At 48.6% G+C, this 20,237-nt stretch overlaps 2 protein-coding genes across 2 annotated transcripts; both read left to right on the plus strand.

Moving 5' to 3' along the window:
• Window positions 1–96: 96 nt before the first annotated feature.
• On the plus strand, window positions 97–5,681 carry srd5a1 (steroid-5-alpha-reductase, alpha polypeptide 1 (3-oxo-5 alpha-steroid delta 4-dehydrogenase alpha 1)). The gene is made up of 5 exons (XM_037473882.2): window positions 97–508; window positions 665–831; window positions 3,039–3,140; window positions 4,732–4,882; window positions 5,011–5,681. The coding sequence occupies exons 1-5, from the start codon at window positions 198–200 to the stop codon at window positions 5,075–5,077; spliced, it is 798 nt and encodes a 265-aa protein (XP_037329779.1). The 5' UTR covers window positions 97–197; the 3' UTR covers window positions 5,078–5,681.
• Window positions 5,682–7,911: 2,230 nt separating this feature from the next.
• tent4a (terminal nucleotidyltransferase 4A) lies at window positions 7,912–18,458 on the plus strand. Its single transcript, XM_037473747.2, has 13 exons — window positions 7,912–8,765; window positions 11,146–11,269; window positions 12,126–12,172; window positions 12,262–12,382; window positions 13,119–13,226; window positions 13,953–14,081; window positions 14,675–14,888; window positions 15,020–15,146; window positions 15,246–15,349; window positions 15,523–15,701; window positions 15,804–15,983; window positions 16,128–16,301; window positions 16,955–18,458. The coding sequence occupies exons 1-13, from the start codon at window positions 7,954–7,956 to the stop codon at window positions 17,111–17,113; spliced, it is 2,478 nt and encodes an 825-aa protein (XP_037329644.2). The 5' UTR covers window positions 7,912–7,953; the 3' UTR covers window positions 17,114–18,458.
• The last annotated feature ends 1,779 nt before the right edge of the window (window positions 18,459–20,237 follow it).

Consider the following 20,237-nt stretch of genomic DNA (forward strand, 5'->3'; position numbering starts at 1 on the left):
ACCCGACGCCGCGTGTCGGTTCGCGCGCTGTGATTGGCCCCGACCAGGGAACCACGTGACGCGTTCGCCCTCGTCGACCAATCGCCCTGCAGGCTCGCACCCGGGTGGGCGGCAGCGACACCGCGTCTCAGCCGGAACGCGTCGCTAACGTTTCCGTCGCCGGTACCGGACTCGTTTTTGTAACACCCGACAGCGCGATGGACGCGCTCCTCTCCCGGCTCTTCTCCTCGGAGGAAGAGGAGCGCCACGCGTTGGACTGCATGGCGCACCTCCTGCTGCTCATGGCGGCCTGCACGTTTGTGACCCTGCTCTTTGAGAACGTGCCGTACGGGCGCTATGCCACCAGCAGGTATGGATTCCCGGTGAACGCCCGCTTGGCTTGGTTCGTTCAGGAGCTGCCCGCCTTCCTGGTGCCGCTGTGTCTGGTGGTGTGGACGTCCCCCGGTAAAACCTCCCTGCTGCCCAACCGGCTGCTCATTGCCATGTACTTCTGCCACTATGTCCACAGGTAGGTCACCCGAAGGGGTGATTAGGAGGACTTCGGCCAACTAGTGCCACCAGCGTGCATAACTTCCAATGTGCGTGGAAGACACTTGCGTGGAATCACACACACATCCGAACAGCATTAGTTGTGCTCATTATATTATATTCTCTCTGCCGCCAGATCCCTTATTTATCCTTTTCTAATCCGAGGAGGTAAACCAACCCCGTTCGCCTCATTCGCCCTGGCCGTTGTTTTCTGCATCTATAATGGGTACATGCAGATCAGGTACCTGAGCCATTATGCAGAGTACCCTGCAGACTGGGTCACACATCCACGCTTCATCGCAGGTGGGTGTTCTGTGTCTGCTGGCTCACTTTATAGTGACACTTTCTGCTGAAACCACTTTTTATGGAGGCCCATTTCCACCCCTGTGGTGATAATAAGGAGTTGTCTCGAAATCACCACTTTGTATCTCAAAATCATTTCTTGGTATCTCAAAATAATGACCAAGTAGTTCAAAGTCCGAATATCAGTTACCTTAGTAGCATAGGAGAAATGAAATAAAAATGTGTATTTTTTTTATTAAAGCAATAAGGTACAAGAGGTTGAACTTTATGATAAAGTACAGCGAAATTATAAATAGTAAGTAAATGGCTGCCTTTCAGCACAAAATAGTTGTAGCCACCAAACGTTTTGTATCACATTTTATCAGTCTAGAACAGCGATGGGCAACTTACATCATGGACGGGGTCACAATTTTTCATCAGCACTACCAGGGGCCGCATAGGACAGAGCACTTCCTAACCAGATTCATGTCAAAAATGATATTTTAAATAAGACCAAAATATGTGTATATGTCTGTATGTTTATTGAACCAACATAATCACAGCATCTTAATATATCTCATGCTCAAATGCATGTTATAACAGATCGAATCTTCTTCAACAACAAATAAATAACCAGATAAAAGAGTGTGCGTCTGCACAGGAAACGCCATCCAGCGGTGGACTCTGATATTACAACATAAAGGTGTACGGGCGCTGTAGAGGACGCACTTTCATTTCATTCATTTTCAGAAATGAATCCAGGGGCCACTCCGAATGAACGCTCGGGTCAACGTGAACATCACCTCTACATTACCGCTCATTATAACACGGGTAGATGACGTCCAGCGCTCTGATTGGTTGAGAGTGAGTCACGAGGGGTACATTATTGAGCGACAGTGTACAGTAGCGGTTCACGTGGACCCGATCGTTCCATATCACTGCACACTCAAAGTAACACGTTAGCGCGACCGTTAGCTGACATTTTAGCTTTTAGCTCGATGGCGATGGCCGGAAACTGTTACATTATTGGACGATAGAGTACAGCCTCCCGTACCTTATTGCGTTATTAATGCACCCCCCGTGACTCGCTCTCAACCAATCAGAACGCTGGGTTTTTATCAACCCGCGTTATGTCGATTACAATCAATTTAATGTGCAGTGATAAGAGAGGGCGTGTAAGCCATAAGAAGAATACTCCGGTTAAACATTTACATTTAACAGAAATAATCTAAGTTGAAGTTTAAAAAATAAACTTAGCTGATGGACTACTGAAGGTAAACTTTATTATCTTATCGGATTAGTATAAAATGGTACATAAATAGCATTGGCAGAAAGTGCTTGATTGATTGACGAGGAGCCGATTCAGGATAACAACCTCCTGCCAGCCCTCCCTGTTCCTCCCTCTTTCCTCTTCTACTCTTCCTTTTTCTATCTTAAATGAAATGGCCGGTCTTTGCCTAAACACATAGCTGTCACTCACACTCTTTTGTCCATCTTGTCATTTTGGCTTCTGCTCCACTGCGGGGGGGGGGTCAAAGCACTCGGCTGGTTTGTATGGCTCCCGTTGCTGTTAAAGCCACAGCAGAAAACTGTCAATTTAGAAACCACAGTTATGCTCGACCTACTCCCCCCCCCCCCTTTCAATCACCAAATGAGTGACACTAACTAAATGGAAATTATAGAACAATCTATCTCGGGCGTGTATTGGCTTTAAAAAAAGTGTGTAATAATAAACTCACAATCCGACTGAATTTCTGTTTTTGAGGCTCGGGGGGAAAATTTGAGGTGTTCAGCCAATGCTGTTTACATGCACGTAGGGGGACTATTTGTCTCTAGACTGATGAAATGTGATACAAAACGTTTGATGGCTACAACTATTTTGTGCTGAAAGGCAGCCATTTACTTTTTATAATGTCTTGAGGCTGTACGTTATCTTCAATAATGTAACAGTTACATTATTGAAGGTAAAATGCAGCCTCTCGTACCTTTATTGCTTTAATAAAACGACGTGAATGAATATGTATATGATTTTTTATTTATATATTATACACACACATATGAATGTTTTCCATAAAAAGAATAAATAAATATATGATTTCTGTGTGTGAAGCACCGAGCCAGGAGGTGATTAGCTTTGCTCAGCATAAAGCTTTGAACCCTTTCGCCTGTCGAAACGTTACGCAGGACGTATTTCACTCCCCACACTAAAGCACACTGTGGTCCTCCAGGTTCTCTGCTGTGGCTGCTCGGCTGGGTGGTGAATGTGCACTCTGACCACATCCTGAGGAGCCTGAGGAAGCCCGGAGAGACCGGCTACAAGATTCCCACAGGTAGAGGCCGTCGGGTCTGAAAACAGTTCCGTTCACACGGCTTGTGCTTCTGTTACTGCGAGGTTTGAAGACCTTAAATGGTATCATTCAGATCTTCTGAGAAACTTCAATGTCGATTATTATTATGTTCCGTTTCCACCGCGAGACGACCAAGGATCACATTGCATTATCGCCCTGCTGTCATTTCTCAGATAGGCTTCTAAATAGGAAGGGTTTTTTTCTTTAAGAATACAAGGCGACAAAGTTTCAGTTATTGCCGTGCAAATGGTCATTTGAGGTTTAAAGGTATTTACTTCTACTCCGGTTGCGAGTTTGAGGCCCCCCCCCCCCCCCCCTCCTCCCTGTTGTGGGCTGACGGGAAGCCGTAATCACGTCCCTGCACTGGTCCTGTGGTCCTTGTGCACAGCGCTGCATGCTAATTTCCCAGCGTGCTCTTGCCATTACACAGAAACCCGCTGGGAGCCGAATCACAGGGTGTCGATGGTTATCTTTTCCTCTCCGCCTCGCCCTGCGTGAACCCTGACATTAGTCTTTTTAAAAAAAAGGATCTCGCAGCCTCCACTCACAGTACTTGTCTTCTTTGCGTGTGTGTAGTTCAGCTTCACTCGACACAGGAGGAGAGATGTTCTGAACTGACCAGCATTACTGTGTGCAGACACAGTCGAGATGCACGCTAAACAAAGCACTCTGTCTTTCACTTATTTGCTCATCCAGTAAATCTGAAGCTCGCAGCTTAGCTTAGCATAAACGCTGCGACCCAAGCAAAGCGTACCAAGTAACACGGGTGAACTGCACTCATGGAAGAGTTCTAACTCTTGCCGGTTCAGTCCATGCAGAATCTTCCGTTGTTTCTCTGAAGCTTTGGTAACAGTCCACGGGGCAGCGAGCTCGTCTCGCGCCAACAAGGGTGAATAAAAGAAGTTTAGTTTGTCCGAGTGTGTAAACTGGAGCCTTCACATGTGGAGGGACGGAGGCCTTGCTAGATCAGACGCAGGCTGACTTGTTTTCAGAGTGATGACTCTGCTTTCTATATTCCTTTTTGACAAAACAATCCACTTTTGTACAGATACAAAGGTACTTGATACTAAGAGATATCTTTTTTTTTTTTAATGGCTACCAAGATACGCTCACTGTGGATGCCCTTTGACCTTTTAACGTTGTAATGTCCGAACGACTTATTTGATCTTCTGCCGTCACCTGAGCGCTGCCTGCTTAAGACGAGATGATTTCATAACCCTGTGGTTTATTATGCACGCCTGTGTGTAAGCCTGCCAACGAAAGATGGATCAGTTATTATTCCACAGCTTTTCTTCTACTTCCAGATGCTGCACTTGTTTTGTCAATGAGAGCAATTTGGCTTTGTTCTATTTCGTTTTGTTGAATCGACGGCTGTGTCTTCATAATTGCAATAATCCATAATTACGTGCATTTCCCGATCTCTTGCACTACGCATGATGATTTCACAGAAACCGTCGACTCAATCGACTGTTATTTCAGTTTCCACACGGCTATATTTGGGCTGTTGTTGCCTCAGTGGCCGTATGAAAGGAGGAGCGTACCTGTCCCTAACGCCCGTGTCCTCCGCCCGCAGGCGGGATGTTTGAATACGTGTCTGGAGCCAACTTCTTGGGGGAGATAACCGAGTGGGCCGGCTTCGCTCTGGCCGGCCGCTGCATTCACAGCTCGGCTTTTGCCGTCTTTACCACAGTGGTCCTGGGCAGCAGGGCCGTGGCCCACCACAAGTAAGGGTCCACGCACACACACACACACACACACACACACACAGCGCGTAAGCAGCTTTCCATGGGCTGCACAAGTTGAAGCATCTACTTGTATTAACAGAAGGAACCCTCTTTGTCTCTTCCTACAGATGGTACCTCGCTAAGTTCGAGGACTACCCTAAACACAGGAAGGCACTCGTTCCCTTTCTTTTCTAAAGGCTCCCCGGGGACTGGAAGGCTTTTAAAAGGTACCGGTTCCTTACAATGGCAGAGAAGAACATCGCCACCATATGAATACGCCTCGGTTAGAACAAACCTGAAGAGATTATTTTTTGGTTTTATTGCCGCAAACGGAACAAACAATCCGAGCTGCACACGAGCAACACACCGTCATTTTAACTATTGTTTAGTTTTTGCCTTTGCTTAATACTGCAATGTCCATGACGCAAAAATCACCGCGGCAACCGTGGACTGGACTTTCTTTTTTAAGACTCGTCTGTTGCGAGGGCATCTTTTTTTAAAGGTCCCTCACGTGAAAGACAAAGGGCCTTGAATTCCAGACGCATTTTTCCTACGGACGCCACCAGAGGGACTTTTCTCATCTTCTCCAAGTCCAGAGAAGAGGTCAAGCTCAATAAATGAAGAGTTGCCTCAACACATGGCTCCTGTGAAGGGTTTCTGAGGAGGAGAGATACAAAGAAAGGCTGCCGAAGACGTGGCAGAAACGGGTTGAATGGACGAGTTTGTGTGTGAGCGAATGAAACGAAGACTGGGACAAAACATGAGAAACGGAAACAATGCAATAAATCTTAACATTTCATCTGTCACTGTGTCTTAATTCCATTAAGTGAGTGAAGCATGTGAGTGAACTGTGTACGAGACACGGGTAGAGTCACCCGTGTGCCTGCGGCCTCCAGTTTTGCAGCCTCAACCGTTTGTCTGTAACAGTCTGGCCTTTTCAATGAAGAACGGACGCTACAGGGGCGAGAGGATAAGTATTAGTGAACGCTCAATTAATGTCCAGTTCTTATAATACACTTAAGTTGTAGTTTTACTGTGTATGCTTGTGGAGAATTATTTTTATCAATGAAAAAATATATACAATTATGTTTGAATGAATAAGTTAAAACAAGTTTTGAAATCAAAGAGGCCTTAAATGGGCCTCGCCTGTAAATGTCACTCATCATCGCTGCACCTTGAGGTCCGAATGGCTGTTCCATTCTGGTATGGAGGTACACTGGATCCGCACCATATTCGCTGGGCTCCTTCTTACTGTATAAAAGCCCACGGGCAAAATATTCACGTGTGGAAACGTGAAATGGCTGTTGATTAGAACAGTGCAAATACACCTTTCCACTAAAGTGGGTTAAATATCTGGAACATGCTGCGGCCTCATTATCATTCAAGCAGCATGCCGTCTCAGACTGCTACATGCTTCCTTAACGTTATCTGCTATTACTGTTATGCCTGAAAGCATACTGTGTGTGTGTGTGTGTGTGTGTGTGTGTTAGTCATCTGTCAGCAACGGTCCGGTTGCCACCAATGTGGTAATCCCATAAAAGCTGACAATAAGGCAAACCAGCCTTGAAATTACACACACACTGGCACGCGGTCAGAGTTGGCGTTTTGGCTTGAGCCGAGACTGTGACATGAGATGTGAGAGGAATAACTTAATCAATCGGGTGTTACACCCCAGACCCCCGTGTTTCACACAGCATCAGATGGAGGTGGATGAAAAGAAGAGCCTCGATTGAGCAGCTGTGTGTGTGTGTGTGTGCTGTATGTCAGAGTGTATTATACAGTTAGCTACATATCATAGCTGGCACTTTGCTCTGGGGGGTTTTCCTTGACTATGTCACATGCTGCACGTGAGTAGCAGTGGTTGGGGGGCGGGCCTTATGCAAGACGTGCTCTCTCTCTCTTTTTTTTTTTACATGCATACGCATCCCAGAAGGTAGCCTACTGGTTTCCCCCCCCCCCCCCCCCCCCCCCCCGCTCCATCACAGAGCCTAATGGGCCGGGAGATGGCTGTTACTGGGCCTGGGTGGTTTGCAGGGTATGGGATCAACACCACCTGCTGTGTATTGCCCCCCCCCCCCCCCCCTTGAAAATGAGCATTTGGATCCACGGGCTGCAGACCACATCTGGAATAATAAACACACAAAAAAGAGAGCTCCATTTGCTCATGAATTGGGAAGAAATAAAACCCTGTGTTACCAAGGGAAACGGGGTGTTTTTATGTTTGTGAGCGGCATCTCAAGGGCCAGGGGGGCCCACTCTGTCCAATGTTTGTATCAAGGGATGGAGAGTGAGGTTTTCTATATTTTCTTGGGTTACAAATGTGTACAGTGGGGGTATTTTTTTTGGCCTTACAGATTTCCTTCACGGGCCCCACATTGAATGGTCATCAATGTCTTACATATTGTTTATTTAAATGTAAATATATGCAAAAACTAGAAATAAAAATTGAATCTGCCATGCCTCATGTTGATGGGGGATGCCCTATGAACCCACACCGCCCCTTTCCTCTCCCACTTGGAGATACTTGGGGGGGGGGGGGGTTACAAAAAGGATCCCTGGGCCTGCAGCAGGAGCCACAGGACCACCGCACCCTTATTTATTATTGACGGTTAGGATTTCTGATTTCTTAAAAAGAAAAGATACGCATATGTATTCCGTGCAGTTCATCAGGCGGCCGGATGGATGGATGTGTGGGCGTATTGGGGGGGGGGGGGTCATGTTTAAGAAATCCCTCGTAGGGCGCATGCGCGTTGGTTTGAAGAGAATACGCCATATTGAATTCCCGTAGGAAACGGCAGGCGATTTTTTTTTTTTGCCCACAGCTAACGGTGTAACGGGGAGAGCTTATCAATGGTGCCGATTCGGCGTGATGTCTGCGTACTTCTCCTCTGGTAGCCCCGGACACGGCAGCGACATTTGAAAGTCTCCAGGCTCACGACGGGTTGGTTCAGTGGTCGTTTAGATACTTGCTCGAAGGGGAGGAGGTGGAGAAGGAGGAGGAGGAGGAGGAGGAGGAGAGAGGGGGGGGGGGGCGGGTGGTTGGGTCGAGGTTACCGGAGAAAAGAAGTTGAATGGATCCGAGGGTAGCCTGGATTCAGCCCGAACAGAAAGGACCCGCGAACGCCTTATGGATGCACGTCTGGGAGACCTCTCAGGGAGCGCGGACGCTCTCCGCTCAGCACCAGCTCCACAACCAGAACATCAGCCAGTGCGTGAGTTACGCGGCGTTGGACGTTTTGAAAAATGTGGCGACCGCGGTGGCGTCGGGCAAGAGCGTCGTCGTCGGCGGCGGCGACGTTACCGCCGGCCTGAGCGGCAGCGGCGGCGGCCATCGCGTCGTCATGAACGGCGCCGCGATCTCCTCGCTCGGGATCGCGCTGTCCAAGGGGAATGTACACAACGCTTTCGCAGCGGCGCCGGCCGAGGGGAGAAGCCTCCCGCGGAAGACGGGCTCCGTGTCCTCGTCCTCCTCGCAGGAGTCCCGGACCGACAGCCCCCCGCCCGGCTGCTCGCTTGAGCGGACTACTGCGGCGAAGGCACCGGGGAGCGGTGCCACTCTGCAGCTGAGCGCGAGGGACGGCGTGGACAACAATGTCAACCTTTACCACCACCACCACCAGCACAAGCACCAACAACGTCCCCTACAGGAGCACACGGCGTTCAATCTCCAGCAGCTCTGCGTGAAAAGCCACCAGGCTCAGCCCCCTGTACCTGCGAACCACACACACAACAACCACCACCACCACCACCCGGGCCGCAGGAAAAGCGACAACAAAGCGAGCACTTATGGGATGAATTACCTGCTTTCCAACTGCACTAACGGCAACCACGCGAGCACCTGGACGCCGTGGAAGACGAGGAAGTACAACCCCGGGGTCGTCGGGTGAGTGAACGCTGCCACCGCGTAGAAGGGTCGGGCGTCGGTTTTTTTTTAATTGTCGGGAAGCCGTTGGTGACATTATATATTTTTTTCCAACGTTATATTACATGTATAACAAGGTGTTTAGTATCGTAGTGTGATGTGTACGTAACGTTAATGTCGCCGTTCGCCTGCCCACGCAGTTAGCGCCGTGGATCCGGGGTTAGGATCTGGGGTTAGGCCGGTGGCTGGATGGCGATGGAAGCTGCCGTTAGACAGTTGCGTAAAGAGACCGGAAGTGCTTTGATTTGTGTTCAAGTTTGAACCGTGCCCTTAAAAAAAAAAGCATATTTGCTACAAACTATTGATGAGGATGATTAAAAAATAAACGCGTTGTTTGTGTGTGTTTCCCATTATAGATAATCGCAGAATCGGCCGTAGTATTTTTTTATCAACCGGCGGGTTTATTTAGAAGTTGACCGGATATGCTAGTTCGCTTGTTACTGTTAGCCTGACTGATTAGCCTAGCTTACTAAGCTAACGGCTGCCTCCGTTGGTATCCACATTGAAACTAACTCAACGTTAGCTATTTTAAAAACAGAATCAATATTTAGTCACGAGAATTATCGTTACTTGATCATACAAGTATGATACCACGTTTTGTTAATTGTATCTTTCTGTAGTTTTCATAATATTTCATTACACTTTATTAAAGTGGAGCAATGGGTCTAGTAATACAAACCTATTTGAACACGGAGTACTGCTTGACTGTTATATATTTTTAGTTTTGTGTTCTTAATCATTCTAATGAGTGCAAAGGGATGACGCCTACAATGTTTAAAAAGGATTACAACTGAATACGTTGTGATTTAATTTTAATTTTATAATGGTAGGTATTATGCTTTGCCAGAGGCCTTCATCCAAAAGGAATGACCTTTGAACTCCCAGATGTGTTGCATGACCTTGTGATATTTGTGATGGCTGGTTGCACCCATCTGGGATCTTTCTGTTTGTCATGAAAGCACTTCCAGGAGCTCGATGCTTCGCTTCACAACCAAAACTCTGAGAGAACTCGGTCCATATTCTGAACCAATGCCATTGCATGTCCTGTATGTGGTGAACGGAGAAGGTTTCGTTTTCTCTGGGTATTTTGTCTTTGTGCAACATGTGCAAGTTTTGTCTTGTGCACTGTTACGTCTCGCTGAAGTTGGCCCCCAGGGGCCCTGAGTGAAGTCCCACACACTGAGAGATTTGCCCTTCAATGAGAATGCAAATAATTGCGTAGGTGGGCATTTTTTTCATATTATGAAAATCGTAGCATAAACATGAACTGTAACTTTTTTTTAAACACCATTGATTACTCTGACACTGGGTCCTACACTCGTTGAAGATGTGACCTTTGACCCTATACTAGAATGAGGCCAGTCAGCAGCGGTTGGTTGGCATGTAAACGCCCTGGTTTGCTGGCACAGAGTTTTTTTTTTTTTTTTTTTACCAAAGATTGGGCCCATCACGGCCCGACTGTTTCCTCCAGGGCCCTTGTGATTGAGTGTGACAGTCTCCCTGTTGGTTTTTTTTTTACACTGACATCATGGTATGCATTCCTAGAAAAATGAATGGCCACAGGCTTTAACAGAGTTCCACTGTTTTCAGGCATCTGACCGGTCAGAAATGTTTACGTGCACCCCTCAATGTAATTATGAAGCCCGAGACTCGAGGCAGACTGTCGCTGATGGGGCCTTCGTATCTAAAGTAAAACACCTCTGTGAGGGTTTGATATCCTCAGCAAACCTTAAAGGTGTTTTGTAGTAACCGTCTCTTGATCGGGGACACTGATGGGACGTCTATAAAGACTTGCCACGCCTTCCTTTTTTGCTTCCTTTGGTCTTATTTCTGGCCTAGTGGTTATGTTACGCTCTGTGGTTACGACTTCTGTTATGAATAGGGCTAAGTGTAGTATTAAGCTTGCACTATAATGAGATGTGAGCCTAAAAACAACTGCTTGTTGGTTCTGTCACACATGTCAACTTTAAGGATTTTTTTTTTAGTTTGAAGCTTTTTAAAACTAATTGCACACAGTTATTTTGTTTTCCTGTGCTCCACGTTTTACTTCTTAGTTGCTAACATAAAGTAATTCATTTGAGACTAGATACTTGGGCGTAACTGCTCTGAAATGATGGTCAACCTGCACAGTGATAAAAGAAAGAAGTATATCGAGGTTCTTATTTTTCAGATGTTTTTGATCTTATTCTAAAATGTAAGCCAATAATACAAGATGTGATTGTTGGTTGTGTATAACTTCTCAGTGAGAAAAGTGAAACACTCCACATCATGTACGGCTCCATGTGACGCGTGTCCGCTACTGCAGGGAGAGAGTAACCTTTACCCCCCCCCCCCTTTCCAGGCTCCACGAGGAGGTGATGGACCTCTACAACTTCATGTCCCCTCGGCCAGAGGAAGCAGCTATGAGGAAGGAGGTGGTGAACCGGATAGAGACCATCATCAAGGAGCTGTGGCCCACTGCAGATGTAAGAGACGCACACGTACCTCTGCGCCCCCCCTTTTCCCTACCCTCCATCTAAACACTATGTTCTGACTGTTCCCACCCGCTGATGTCCCATCGGTTTAACGTGCATTATCCTGATGCAAACCAAAGTTTCCTTTTTACAAAATGAACAAGTCCCAGCGTTCCTAAAAGTGCTTTTTGTTTAAGAGTAATTTCAAGTCGGTGTGCCTTCATCAATCTGCCCGTTTTACATGTTGAAGTGCACTCACTTGGCGTGTGCTCAAATAGGAGTGCGGCGAAGTAGTGTTGATGCAACGTCCCCCCCTCTTTGACTTAATCATGTAAAACATATGCAGCGGTGATTGGTCGGCTGCCCGTCCTCCTCTGAGCCAGAGTCGGGGAAATGGATCCAGCCCCTGATTTGTACCCGCATCCCTCTTTCATGTCGGCCCATTAATCCCGGCCATGCTCGTTTTTTTTTCTCTTCTGTAGCCTTGTCGTATTTACCAGACGGGAAGCGAAAGAACTCTCCACTCTGCTGCCTCTTTGGAGAGCGTTCGCTTGCAGCCCACAAAAAGCCAAACTCCCGTGTCCTTAAATTGGCAGCTCGCTCATGTTGTCAGCGGTTACTTTCTCCGGAGGGATCTTGACGGTGTTCAAACATTTGAGCTGGATATAAAAAAAACGATTTACCATGCACGAGTTGTTGTACAGAATCGGTGTTAATTTGGGGTCTTTTCATACATGACAACATTTGATCGGCCCACTCACTTACTCCCTTGATCTTCAGGCCCCCCCCACCCTGTCAAGTCCAACTCCTTCCTGTTTAAAAGTTGAACCCTGTTGAATCATCATTTTCTTCGTCATTGCTTCTCCAGGTCCAAATATTTGGCAGCTTCAGCACAGGGCTGTACCTCCCAACAAGGTATGTCCCTCGCATCACTGACGACAGCGGCCCCCGTGTAGGCGTACCTGGTGTATTTTAACCCCCCCGATGCGTCTCTTTGCCCTCAGCGACATCGACCTGGTGGTGTTCGGGAAGTGGGAGCGGCCCCCGCTGCAGGAGCTGGAACAGGCTCTACGCAAGCACAACGTGGCCGAACCCTTCTCCATCAAAGTGCTGGACAAGGCTACGGTGAGTGACCCGGGCAGGAGGCCCGAAATGACGAAGCCACACCGGTGGGCGTCGAACCCGCAAGAGAATTCAAAAGAAATCTCGTCCCCCTTTTTTAAGGTTCAATTCTTCACAGTAAGTGGCAGACCACGGCGGTCCCAGTAAACGGGGAACCAATTGGGACAAACTCGGGCAAACCTCACATTTGGCAGCACGTGTTTCAAACGGTCAGGAGGATGCATAAAGCTTTGGCTCGCTCGCTCTTTTGTCTCCATGGAAACACGATGGGGGGGGGGGGGAAAGGAAGATGCTTAATTAGTGTCGTCCATCTGTTCGTGCGAGAGGGGACACACGCTGCTGGTTGTGTGTGGATTTGTCCCGTCAACCTGTAAATACACACAGTTGGTGCTCGGTACGACATTGCTGAAGCCGGCTCTAGTTCAGCGGCTACTCGCTGTTTACTTCTGCACATTAATTCCCCTCTTTGTCCCCTGTTTGTGAGAAGCCGAAACATTTATCTAGCTGCTACAAAGGCGTAACATGTCACACATAGTCTGGTTACTGACTGCCGTCCTGTGGGGTGAGCTCACCACTACAAGCCACCTCAACGCCGCCTGGCGCGATAATGAGCTTTTTAAATTGGCACTTGGTTCTGGGATGGAAGCCCCTCACCCCCCCCCTGCTCTCACCGTGGACGCGTCCTTACCCGATGACCCGACTTAACGTTTGCCAATACGTGTCACGTCTCTCCCTCCAGGTGCCAATCATCAAGCTGACGGACCAGGAGACCGAGGTGAAGGTGGACATCAGTTTCAACGTGGAGACTGGTGTGAAGGCGGCAAGCTTCATTAAAGATTATGTAAAGGTGAGATACAGCTAGTCACCCTGGAGTTCGTCCCTCGTGTGTCAGAGGTCCATCTCCAGGCCGTGGGCTCACTTCTTAAGGGACCCCCCCCCCCCTCCCCCCGAGAGGAAAACTGGGTTTCATGCACTGCCCAATTTTAAGATTGTGTGCTTGTTTAGATTTTTTATTCTTTGGAAAGAGAACACCCAAAACTGACATTGAGGCGATTTCTTCTGAATTTATCCAGTTAGCTACATTTTTTTTTTTTTTTTACAAATTATTTTCTTCAAGGGAACAAGACAGATTCTCTTTATTAATCATAAAACAATGCAGCCTGATCAAAAAGTGAGTCACAGCAGAAATGTGACAACACAGCGTTTCCTCTCCAATATTCTAGTAAATTCTTCGTCACAAAGTACAGCACGTATAAACATGATGAATATTTAATGACTTCCTGGTAATTGCTGAATCAAAACTCTATTAACATAATTGAATTGACTAAAAGGAACTGTAGTTGCTCCTAAAAGAAGGGGCCAACCGTTTGAATGACAAATCAGGCAAATTAAATGGACGTTTTATTTTGGCTTCACACCCGAGCCGTCTTTGCATGTAGTCCAATACTTTGGATTCTCTGCTTCTCACCAGATATCCATACTTCTTCTCATGTGACCCAAGTCCCCCGTCCCGCCCCCCCCCCGTCCCCCCTAATCCCCAGTTTGACTGAATCTGTGCCTCTCCTGCTTTCAGATGTACCCTGTGCTGCCTTACCTGATCTTTGTGCTGAAGCAGTTTCTGCTGCAGAGGGACCTCAACGAAGTCTTCACCGGGGGAATCAGCTCCTACAGCCTCATCCTCATGGTCATCAGCTTCCTGCAGGTACGTCAAGATGCACAGATGGTCATCGCTAAGGTCGGCGTGCGTGCGTGTATTTGGGGGTGTCTGGGGCGCTGTCCCAGGTGCTGAAACGTATCAGATGGGAGCAATATACAGACAGTCTCCACAAAGGCATAGGCCACAGCTTATTTGTTCATTTATTACATATAAGCACATTTCCTATTTCTTTTATAGGTTTTTTATTTTTTTCTTAGTGCTTTTCTATTCAACAACAAGCCTTGTGATACAATTTTTGACTCCATAGTAAACAGTGATAGTAAATAATAAAAAAAAGTGATTTAAGTCAATAATGGAGAGTTTATAGCTTGCCTTGTTGTTGCCATGGTGCCCCTCCCGCCGCCTTTTAGACGCAATGGCAACCAGGGGTTTTACTTCAAAGCAACTGTAATGCATCCACCTGTTGAAGGATGAGTGCAGACTGATACTCGTAAAAAGGAGGAGGTTCAGGAGGAGATTGAATATTTCTCACTTACGCCGCCCAGCTTCAAGAAGGGACATCCCTACCAGCTTAACTAAAGCACAGTAGTGCTTTTAAATGAATACTGATCCAGTCCCCCCCGCCCCCCCCCCCCCAGCTCCATCCTCGCATCGACGCCAGAAACCCCAGTGAGAATCTGGGCGTGTTGCTGATCGAGTTCTTTGAGCTGTACGGCCGCCATTTCAACTACTTGAAGACTGGGATCCGCATCAAAAGTGGAGGCGCGTACATTCCCAAAGAGGAGATCATGAAGGCCATGACGAACGGATACCGGCCATCCACGCTGTGCATAGAGGACCCGCTTCTCCCAGGTGTGTGTGTGTGTGTGTGTGTGTGGACGTCTTAGACGTCAACAGCGCCTGTAGCGCCGCGTCTCATTTCTCCGGCGTCCTCTCTAAAATGTGCTCGACTGCCTGGTTGCGTCTGTCTCTGCTGCGCGTAGGTAACGATGTGGGGAGGGGCTCCTACGGCGCCCTGCACGTCAAGCAGGTGTTCGACTACGCCTACACCGTCCTGAGTCACGCCGTGTCGCCGCTCGCGCGGTCCTATCCCAACAAGGACTCTGAAAGGTTTGAATTCCACCGAGGACACGCCGAACGCGAGTGGCTCTCCCCTGCTAACCTCGCTCTCTCTCTCTCTCTCTCTCTCTCTCTCTCCCGCCCCCGCAGCACCTTGGGGAGGATAATCCGGTTGACCCAGGAAGTTATCGACTATCGGGAATGGATCATTAAGAAGTGGGGGGGCAGGGAGCTGGCGCGATCAGACAACAGAGGTACGACTTCTCATTGTGCTCGCTCCCATTATCTTGAAACCAATGAATTCTATTGAAAGAAGATTTTAAAAAGTTCACCTATAGAGAGAAAATGGCACTATAAATAATGAATTCCACGTGTGTGAAATTTGCGAACTGCTGCTGAACATGTGATCTTTTGCCCTTTCTTTCAGTCTCCCCTACCACGGAGCCGGCGCCGCAGCCCGAGCGCTGCATGCTGGGCGGCGTGGAGGCGGAGGAGCAGCAGAGGGACTCGGCGTCGCCGCACAGCGCCGACTCGCCCATGTCCATCTCCAGCCCCCGGCAGCACTCGTCGGCCTCCTCCGTGTCCTCGCTGTCTGGATCCGACAACGTGAGCGAACGCGGCACGCCATCCTGTTGTATCGCGTGCACGTGCCTGCTCGGTCCTGCTCTTCACGTACGCCGTTTTTTCACCCCCGTGTCGCTCTGCCAGGACTCTGATTCGGCGCTGCCGTGTCCCGTCCCTCCTCCCCCCGCCATGCCGCCGTACCCGTCTTTCCCGCACCTGGGCCTGGCTTTGCCGCCGGGCCTCAACTTGGGCACCTGCAAGCCCGGCATTGGAGGCCACCACCACCACCACCACCACCACCTCCTCCTGCATTCCGGCTCACAGGTAGGAGCTGGTGGTTGATGTTCAGGTTGAGGTGAAGTTGAGAGAACTATATCGATGGCATCAGACCCAAAAGCTTCAGAAATAAGGGGGGGGATTTGGTAATAGTTGTATCTGACGTTAATTGCTGTCCCTTCGGTCCTCCAGGCTCGCGTCTCGCTGCCCGGTGGTCTAGCCATGCACTCCATACCTGGCAGACAGGTGTGTATAGAGACCGGGCTCCCTTCCTTCTTCCAAATGCCCCCCCCAGCCCGGGCTCATGCCCCCGCCCCCTCCAGCCCCCAGTCTCCGCCCAGCCCCCACTCGGGCCACACACACAAGGTAGGCGCCGGATGCCGCAAATGCACACACACACACACACACCATTTCTTTCCGTTTCTCTTCCGTTGTCAGTCACGTGTGGGATTTGTTTCTTTCTCTCAAACTTGCAAAAAGTGAATCAGCCATCTGTAGTCTGTGACCAATCGGTGGCCTGATGTTCCAGCATCTGGGGTGTACCTGTTGCTATGGGAAACAGGGACACGATCCAGTATCCAGTATCTTCCAATTATTAGTTCTAGAGGCCCTCTGAGCTAATCAGAAGGACGAACTAAATTAGGTTAGCATACACACTGAAGGCAGGATGCTTCCCCCCGAACAAAAACTCTTTTAACCGGTTACTTGTCTGGTATATAATCTGCTTTTAGCATATTTCAAATTGTTATACATTCAGAGTTTTTTGGAGTAAGCCAGGCGAGGTGTGTCCAGCCTTTCCGCTAGGCTAACTGCAAGCTAGCAGTGGCTTCACATTTGGAGGAAACGCATGAATGTACAAAAATTCTCTAGTTCACACGATGATCAAAGTAACACCTGCAGGCGCATTCATTGGAGTGGTGAGTGGACAACACTGCATGCTGTTTTTGGGCCTCCTCAGTGAAGAAGTTGGAGGTTTATTTGTGTATTTTTCTCTCTCTACTCTCCCCGACACGCCTCAGAACGCAGCCAATTTCAACGTGAAGGGCTTCCACAACCCGCCGCTGGGCAACAACCCCGTCCTGGCGAACCGCGGACACACACACAGTCACACGCAGTACCACCGCAACACCTGGCGCCGCAGAAAGAGGGACAGCCTCCCGGTCAGCCTCAGCAGGTAGTCGCCCCGCCCCTCGGGCTGCAGCAGCCCGGGGAGGATGGACAGGCAGACCCACAGAGGTCCACTCTGGGACGTGGAGCTCCACCCCCCCCCCCCCTCCCCTCCAGACCCAGGTCTGCGTCTTCGCCCTACTGTCTCCTGCTGTCCCCTCCTGTCCGCATGACGTTCGCTTCCACTTTTGTATTTTCAGTATTATGTTACTTTCAATATTTTGTTTCCTTTTTTTGTTTGACGTGGTGATGAGGTCATCGCCAAGTACACTTGACCTCGTTTTGACCGTTGCAGCCAAGCTGCCTGCGGGTTCAGTGTTACTTTTTTTTTTTTACAGTTTATACACTTAAGAACAAAACATTTTTTTTTTTCATTTGTGCAATAATGTTATTTTTCTTTTTTAAGCTAAGGTAAATGCTTATTTAATTGTGTGTGTGTGTGTGTGTGTGTGTGTGTGTGTGTGTGTGTGTGTGTGTGTGTGTGTGTATATGTAAGGCATAAGGCATTTTTATACAGTTGTTTTATTTTTGTAGTTTTAAATTGTTTCCGAAACCTTTCACCAGGCAGGTGTGCGCGTGTGTGTGTGTGTGTGTGTGTGCGCGCCTGCCTGTCGCCAGGTCGAGTCAGACCCGAGTTCAAAGACCCCGATCCCTTCCCTCTCGTTCCGTCTCAAGTTGTTCCGTTGGATAAAGCGGCACCAGAGGAGGACACCGAGCTCTTAACTTCATATCCTTCCACTTGTCTTCATCGCCCCCCCCCTCCCTTGTGAAAAATGTTGGACGTTGACGGAGAATTCCTCGTGAGAGTTTTGTTCCTCTGTCCAGAGGGAAGTGGAAGGGTAGAAACGGCACCCTGGGAAATGGTGAGAAACCCGAGTTGAGGATGTGATCCCCTCTTGAGCCAGAAGAGGGCGCCCCTGAGCGGGTGGCGCCTCAGCAGCGCCTCCTCCCGGTCTGTGCGTCTGTCCCCAGTGGGACCGTCCTTGTTGCCGTATCCGGGCCGGTTTGGGCCAGCTTCCTCTCCACTACAAGTGATTTTTTAATTTTTTTTTATATATAGAGAAGAGCTTCCTGACTACGAAGAGTTCTGGCCCCCAAGTCCTCTTAAACGTACACGCTCGTGTCTTTTCGCGGCCGTCTCTTTCTGTCACGTGTTGTCGGCGGGTTGGGACCGAGAAGGCAACAGCTGTCCTAACTGGACATCTAAGATCAAGAATGGAGTGACGGGCCGGAGAAAGAGCCCCAGAAGTCCTCTCGAGCCCCTCCAGTCGAGGGGCGCGCCTGTGTAAATCACTGCAGATCAACACTACGATGTTCATCCATACGGTTTTCTCCTCAGAGGGAGGGAGGGGGAGAGGGGGAGGGGGAGGGAGAGAGAGGTGGTCTCCCTGAACCGGGGACCCTCAAGAAAGGGAACTTATATTTTGATTCCATTTAGGAATCTTGTGTATATTTGACTGCCAGGTACTTCCGCCAGTTGTTTGCAATGCCTTCCTTTGTGTTTACTTGGTGTGTGTGTGTGTGCGTGTGCGTGTGTGTGTGTTGTGTGGGGGGCCCTCGACTCGCCCTGAACACACTATTACTATGCAAGTGGATTATTCAAATTATTGTCTTGACTCTCCTCTTGACATCTCTGCTTTTATTTCATTTCAATTCTTTTTCCTCCCTCGAAATGACAAAACCCTGCTTGTGGGTCTGGAGTAATGTTTACTGGCTTAAGAGCCCACTCATGTGAAGTCCCCCCCCCCCCTCACCCCCCTGTATTTGATTGAAGGTCCTGATGTGACCAACGGGTGGGTCAGCGGTGTGCTTCTGGGTCTGTGTAGTGTGTGAATTAGTGAAACGTGTGTGAGAAAGTACCGAGAAAGACCCCCCCTCCCCCCCCCCCCCCCCGGCTTTAAATCCAACTCCTCTCGTAAGCCAAGTGCACCCGAGAGAGAAGAGGAGGGTTCAGCGGCCATTCTTTTTCTGTATGTTCAGTGCTCTTACACCATTTGTGTGCCCCCCCCCCCCGTTTCTTTTTTCGAAACCATGGCAACTTTGACCCCACCCCCCCTCAAACCTGTGCCCGGCGTCCTGGAACCCTTCACTGGGTTTGAGTTATAAATGAAATCATCAGCACCACATGCTTTTCGTAGATGCGCCCGGCCACCCGGTTTATTCCCAGTGGGGGGGGGCGTGATCCCTGTCCAGAGGGGGGGTGGTCGGGTCGGCGCATGAAATGCTCCCTTCCAATCCCAGACCAGATTTTATTAATTGGATCACGAGGATGTAGCTTCAAGCTGCATCCTCGACAGCCACGTCTGCTTTATTTCAAAGCAATTTACAACCAGCAGTGACGGGCTGAACCGATGAAATGGGTGATGGCAGGGTGTTGTCTGGGGGGGGGGGAGGGGGTGTGTCAGTGTTGCCTGCATCTCCACAGCGGAAAAATAAAAAAAAAAGGACAAAAAGATTTGACATGCAGCATCATAAATTGAGTCTGTATGGGTTGAAATCTCAGCGGTTCAATGCGGCTCGCCTCCTTCACGTCTCCAGATGTGGTGTGAATGGAGCCGGGGCCGCTGACATTTCTGATGTACACGTTACTGCTATGTAATATCCCCCTACCCCCCCCTTCTCATTGACACAAGATGAGGGATTTTAAACTGGCTGTGCTGGCTGATTCATGAGCAGTGGCCCTCTGAATGGACACAGAGCTACTGGTGACAGAGGGAGCCACTGCACAGCTTGTGTTTTTTTTCTTTTTTTTTTGACATTTTTATGTAAATATATTTTTTTCTATTTTATTTTTTAATAAACATTTTAAAACTGCCACTCTGTCTTTTTGTTTGTTGATGCGTCACATGAGGTTTTGATGATTCATAAATGTAAAGTAGCAAAAGTACAAAAATAAGAAGGTGGAAAATCAAAGATGTGTCAGAGAAAGAAAAGGTGGGGGGAAAAAAGGCTATAATAAGTTAAATTCATAAGCCTCCCAGTTCTTGCTATAAATATGTTAGTTTGATCTAGTAGTGTAGTTCAGTATGATTTGCTTTGTCTTTAAATGAGCAGCCAATAATCCTCAAACTGGAGGGAGACTAGTCAAGTGGACCGCAACACAAACGACCATTTCCTGTCGTTCTCTCCAATATA

This window comes from Pungitius pungitius, chromosome 17, assembly GCF_949316345.1.
Source record: "Pungitius pungitius chromosome 17, fPunPun2.1, whole genome shotgun sequence".
Classification (NCBI taxonomy): domain Eukaryota; kingdom Metazoa; phylum Chordata; class Actinopteri; order Perciformes; family Gasterosteidae; genus Pungitius; species Pungitius pungitius.